The sequence below is a fragment of the Coloeus monedula genome (assembly GCF_965178545.1).
Source record: "Coloeus monedula genome assembly, chromosome: 19".
Lineage (NCBI taxonomy): Eukaryota > Metazoa > Chordata > Aves > Passeriformes > Corvidae > Coloeus > Coloeus monedula.
In genome coordinates this window covers 11,587,674-11,593,585 of record NC_138799.1, presented here as the reverse complement: position 1 = coordinate 11,593,585, position 5,912 = coordinate 11,587,674, and the positions used below count along the sequence as shown (strand labels likewise).

General features: G+C 65.3%; 1 protein-coding gene across 1 annotated transcript; it reads right to left on the bottom strand.

The window, feature by feature from the left end:
- Positions 1-3,478: 3,478 nt before the first annotated feature.
- NPTX1 (neuronal pentraxin 1) lies at positions 3,479-5,712 on the bottom strand (the record flags this gene model as incomplete). The annotated part of the gene is made up of 5 exons (XM_082293939.1): positions 3,479-3,700; positions 3,807-3,986; positions 4,086-4,330; positions 4,784-4,991; positions 5,266-5,712. The coding sequence occupies 5 exons, from the start codon at positions 5,710-5,712 to the stop codon at positions 3,479-3,481; spliced, it is 1,302 nt and encodes a 433-aa protein (XP_082150065.1).
- Between the last annotated feature and the right edge of the window lie 200 nt (positions 5,713-5,912).

Sequence of the window (5,912 nt, the reverse complement as noted above, 5' to 3'; positions counted from 1 at the left end):
GAGCAGCTGCTTTTTGGGGGCGGGAGGGGACGGCGTCTGCGTCGCCAGCGAGGGCTGAGCTGCTCCGAGGGCTGGGGAGCAGCGGTGCCCGGGGACGGGTGGGCGGGGGGGCTGCTGGTGGCTCTGCAGTGCTGCTGCCTTTGTGAGCCTGGAGAGATGCTGCTCTGAATCTCCACTGCACTTGAGGGGGGTCTGGGGAACTGGGGAGGGGGCAGCTCGTGGTTGCACCACTCTCCTCAACACCCCTTCTGTGCCCCTGTGCCCGTGTCGCTGCCCACCCTGTCTTGCCCCCTCAGCCATGGCAGCCCTCTGCCTCCTCTCTGTGAGCGATGGATGAGTGGCACATCACACTCAGCTGTCCCCGTGGGGCTCAGTGAACTGCCCTGAGACAATCCTGATGTCTCACCTTTCCTCTTGCCCCCAGAAGACTCCCGATGCCGACTGTCCCCTCCCAGCACTCATCACTCTGCTCCTGCCCGTGGCTTTTGGTGTGGAAAACACGCCGGGTCCCAGCCCTGCAGTTTGGCTCGAAGCATCTCCCTTCCCTTGCCCTGTTCACTGCATTCCAATGGTTATGGCTTGAGGCGTCCTGAAAAGGACGTGGAGCAGCCACAGGAGCAAACACTCTCCTCTGGAGAAGAAGAGGCTTTATGGGGGTGGCAGGGGCTGGATGAAGGACGGGGACCCCGCGGTGCTGTTGGCACCTGGAGGTGTGGGAGGTGGCAGGTGACCAGCCAGGGACACCTTTACCAGAGGCTGCAGTGACTGGAGATGTTCTTAGGAAGATACAGCACAAGTGGCCGCAGGACCCTCACTGACCCTCACCGTGGCCATTGCTGTGACCCTCCCTGTGGCCATTGCCAGCCCCCGGGAGCTGAGACTCGCTGACCACAGACGTGGCAGCAGCGAGGGCTGTGCTGAGTTCCGCCAGCTGCGTCCCTCGGGGCTGTCACCTCGGGGCTGTCACCGTGTCCTCGCTCTGCTGGAGGAAGGAGGGGGGTGCTGCTGGCACCGTGTCCTGCCCGTGCCCCGGGCTGGATCCACGCGAGTCCTGCTCCCAGCTGCAGCGGAATGGGAACGTTACGGGGCAGTTGTGTCAGGTTGGTTTGGGCTGGTCACAAGGAGTAAATGTCGATTTTCCTCCTTGTATCTTTGATGCAATTCATGTGGCACGGCTGCTCTGTGGCCGGTGTGGGACGGGAGGGGGGAAGCTGCAGCACTCGGGGACAGCGTTGGGGGCCCTGCGCTGGCCTGTCCCGTGTCTGCGGCACACGGGTGGCCTCCAGCCACATCACCCTCTGAGCCGCGCGCTCAGATTCCCCCGGGAGCGCTGCCTTCCAGGAACCGCACCTGGAGCCCAGCCCGGCTCCCGAGGGACGAGCGGGGCTGCGGGGAGGGAGCCAAGGCCGCCGGTCCCGGGGCTTTGTCGTGGTGCCCAAACCGGGAGCATTTCCTGCAGAGCCCCGGGGGTGCCACTGTCCCCTGCACCAGCCTGGCAGGGCCCCGAGGGAACTTCCAGCCAGCAGCTTGAGGAAAAAATACATCAGTTCGTGTGATGTGTTACATAAACCAGGGAAAGACGTGGTTTGAGGGTACAGGAGAAGGAGACAGCCTGGCAGAGAGGCTCAGGGAGTGCCTGAGCCAGCTCCGAGGGGAACTGGGCAGAAATTCCTGCCTCATGCAGGCATGAAACCTTCCTGTGGAAAAAGACAAGCTGCTGAGTACTGGCTGCTCAGGGAACAGACACATGTGAGAGAAGCCGGTGTCTTTCTTCACGCTTTATTGTGTAAAAATAAAGTCAACAATTCATGTAATCCCAGCAATAAAATGGAAAAAGCATGAGAATCCGTAGAAACAGTGCATTGTCAGAACTGCCGATGCGGGCCGGATGCGCGGGGTGTCGGAACCCCTTCAAATCCCAAAGGACACAGAGCCAGGAGTAGGAAAAATGTACAGCTTTGGTTAGCAAAATAATGACAAATTAAGATACATTAATTCTCTCCCCTACTGTACACTATGTACACTGTGTTGACATCACACCCTTTCGTGGTTTTTTGGCAAATCTAACGCACCTGGGGCTGGAGGTTAAACCTGTGCCATGGTCTTGCTGTTCTCAGCAGGTTCTGCCTGTGCTTGCCGATGTGAACAGGGGCTTGGGAGGAACTGAAATTAACTCTCGATGGTTTGGGGATTTTTCTTGCACCAAGAGCACGGCTGAGGATCCGCTGCCCTGAGCCGTGTGCGGGGTCTCGCTCTGGGGGTGCTGCTGCCTGTGCCGGGTCCGCGGAGCAGCCGAGGCGGGGCCGGCTCTGTGCCCCGGCCGGGAGGAGCTCCCGGCTCCGCACGGACTCCTCCGCTCCGCCCGTCTCTTTGCCGCATCTTTGGAGTTGGTCGTGAGGCTCTGGAGCCCCGGGTGAATTCTCTGCCTCATCCTCCACTGCCGCCCAGGGCTGCCCTGAGGGGGCAGGAGGGGGGCTGGGGAGTGATTTCTGCAATCTGTAGTACAAACCAGGAGTTTAGAAAAGGAAACCATACAAAATGCATCTGTTATCTCAAAATATGCTTCTTTATCTCTTTTTATCCCACAGAATCTCAAAGCACGTTTTTTTCTCAGGGAGCGCTAATAATTCTATTTTTTTTTATCTTCATAAAAATACCCTTTTTTTTTTTATTGGTAATAAACTTCCCTTTACAGTAAGAGAAACAAGAGACTGTATTATCAAAAGCAGAAAGGCTTCAGACCTGTCAGTGGGAGCCGGACTGGAGGGGACGGTAAAGGCTATTTGTCACCAGCTACGGCGCGTAGGAGGCCTCGGGGGGCTGCAGGCGGCGGGGCCGGGGGTACCTGAGTGCGGCAGGTCGGGGAGCGGGGCCGGGGGCGGTCCCGCCGCGGGTCCCGCCCGGTGCCCGCCGCAGCCCGGGGCTATGGCTGTGGTGCTTGGGAGCGGCGCCGGCCGGGGAGGGGGCGCGGGGCTCACCTGGGAAGGGGGCGGCTCCTCCCCGGGGCTGGGAACGGAGGGGTCGGGCCCTCCTCGGGCTCCCAGCTGCTGTCGCCAGCCCGGGTTGGAGCACAGCTGGGGAGGAGGCTGCAACCTTCCCCCGGCTCCGGGGGCACCACCCTCCCGGGGGTCAGGCTGGACCAAGAGGAGCCCCGAGGGGGCTCTGGGTCGGGCCCCGCAGCCTTTTCAGGCGCCGGTGCCCAAGGAAAGCGGCGGCGAAGCGGGGGCCGGGCCGGGGGGCGGCGGGGGGGGCGCAGCCGCGCCAGGCCAAGGCACGCAGGCGTTGAAGGACGTTGGCAAGACAGAAACCGGAGGGTCGTGGGGCTCCGGGGGCGGGCACCCCGCTGCCGGGGCATCCCTGCTCCCGGGACAAGCCGGGTGGCTTCGTTCTCGGTTGTTTTTGCGCAAAAAAAGGAGGAGAAAATAAATAAATAAATAAAGGAACCCGCTGAGGAGGTTTCTCTCGCTTGTCCGTGGCCCTAGTTGAGCTGGCGACAGGCCTCGAAAGTCCACTTGGTGGCCCCGCCGTAGATGTCGATGTTGGCCTCGGCCCAGGCGATGACGTTGCCCGCGAGTGCCTTGGAGCTGCAGGTGGCCAGGCCGTACACCTCCCCCGGGCTCAGCTTGCGGTCCCACACGTTGAAGTGGGCCAGCTCCCCCACGAAGGCCTGCGTGGCGTCAAACCCTCCGCCCAGCGTGTCCTGCGGAGGAGCCGCCGTCACCGGGGGCACGTGGCCAGGTGGCCCCGTCCGTCCCCTCGGGTGCAGCGACCCAGCAGGGACCCCCGCACCTGTCCCCAGCCCTCACCTGCTCCTGGCCCAGGACCAGGACGCCCTGGGGCTTGATGGGGTGGTAGGGGGCCAGGTTCTCGCCGTTGCCCGTCTGTGTGCCGTCCTGGTAGGCTTCCCACACGCCGTCCCGCGTGGTCCAGGTGACACAGATGTGGTGCCACTTGCCGTCGTTGATGGCAAAGGGCAGCTTGGCCACCTGCAGGCAGCGGGTCAGGGTGGTGCACACGGGGGTCCCGCATGCTGCCCCCAGCCCGTCCCCCCTGCCCAGCACCCTCCCCACGGCCCGGAGCTGTACCTTGTCATTGATGAGGATCTCCATGGGGTTGTTGCCCCACTCGATGAGCACCAGCTCGTTCGCCTGCCCAGGCACAGCGTAGGAGAAGGGGGTGCCCATGCCGGGGGAGGCGCTGGATTTGATCCACATGCAGATGCTGAAGGCGTACATCTCGGGCAGGCTCTTCTTCACCTTGGCGTACATGTAGTTGGTGCGCAGGGGGAAGGTGAGCTGGAACCTGTCCGGGGGCCGGTTGTCCTTCTGGCCTGTGGGAGCGCAGGGGCGGTGGGCTCCTGCCGGGCCCCCTTTCTGCCCCTTTGGGGGTTCCCCCCTCCCCACCCCGTTATGTAACGGGCCTTGAGACGGCAGCGAGGAGCAAATCCCTCTGGCGCCGCACGGCTCCCTAATCCCCGGGGCGGGCAGCGGCCGGAGCATCCCCGGCTGCGGAGCCCGCGGGCACCGGCTGCCTCAGGAGTCACCGAGTAAGGGTCTGGGTTGGGAGGGACCTTAACGATCAGCCAGCCCCAACCCCTGCCACGGGGAAAGCCGAGCTGGGGGAGAGGGACCGCTCTCGGGGTGGGCACCGGGACGGGCTCGGCAGATCCGCCCGCGGGAGCGGCTCCGCATCGTCCGGCAGCGCCCGGTCCCCAGCGGCGGGGGGGCTCCGGGAGCCGGCCCGGGGGTCCCGCGGGCGGGCGGGGTTGGGCAGCGCCCGGTACCTTTCTCCAGGTCGCTGATGCGCTGGTGCAGCGAGGTGAGGGTGCTCTCGATCTTGCCGCGCTCCTCGGACTCGTTGCGGGGGCTGAGCTTGCCCTCCTCCAGGCTGTTCACCCGCGACAGCACCTGCTTCTCCAGGTCATCGATCTTGTTCTGCAGGATGTCCTTCAGGTTGTTGGTCTGGCTGGAGGAGTTCATCCTGCTGAACTGCTGCAAGGGGCGAGCAGAGGAGCGGGCTGTTACCACCGGGCAGCGGCTCCCGGTGCCCGGCTCCGCGGGTTCCCCGGTGCCCGGTGCCCTGCTCCGCGGCTGCCCGTCCCCGGCTCCGCGGGTCTCCCGGTGTCCGATGTCCGGTTGCCCGGCTCCCCTGACGCCCAGCTCCCGGTGCCCGGCTCCGCGCTCCCCGTGCTGGGACGCGCGGGTGCCCCGGCTCCCCGTGTCTCCCGGTGCCCGGCTGTGCGACTCCCCGGCTCTCCTCGCGTACCTCCAGGTTCTCCAGCCGGGTTTTCAGGGACTGCAGCGTCTGCCCCAGCTGGCTGAGGGTCTCGGCGGCGGCCGGCCGCGACAGGTCGCCCATGGTGTTCTTGGAGAAGCCCTTCCTGCCCTTTCCCTCGCCGGGCAGCTCCAGCACGCTCTGGCTCTCGCAGCGGCCCAGCTTGGCCGTGAGCTCGCGGATCGTCTCCTTCTGGTTCATGATGGTCTCCTTCTGCTGCAGCACCGTCTCCCGCAGCTGCAGCACGGTGCCCTTCAGCTCCTCGGCCGAGCCGGTGCCCAGCGCCGAGGCCGCGCACACGTCCCCGTCCAGCGGCACCGAGGTGCAGATGAAGCGCGTCTGTCCCAGGCCCTGGCCGAGCGCCGGCCCCAGCGCCGGCCCCAGGAGCAGCAGCAGTAGCGGCAGGAGGCGGCGGCTGCCGGGCGGCCCCGCGGCCATGGCTCCGCTCGGCTCCGCTCGCTCCGGGCCGGCTCCGGCTCCGCTGCGGCGCCGCCGCTTTTATCGCGGCCGGGCGGGGCCGCGCGGGGCGTCACGGAGCGCGGAATCCCGGCCCGCGGCGGGGGGGCCCCGCGTGGGAGCGGGGCGTGAGTGCGTGTGAGAGTGTGCGGTGGTGATTCTGTCAGCCTGAGAGGGTGTCC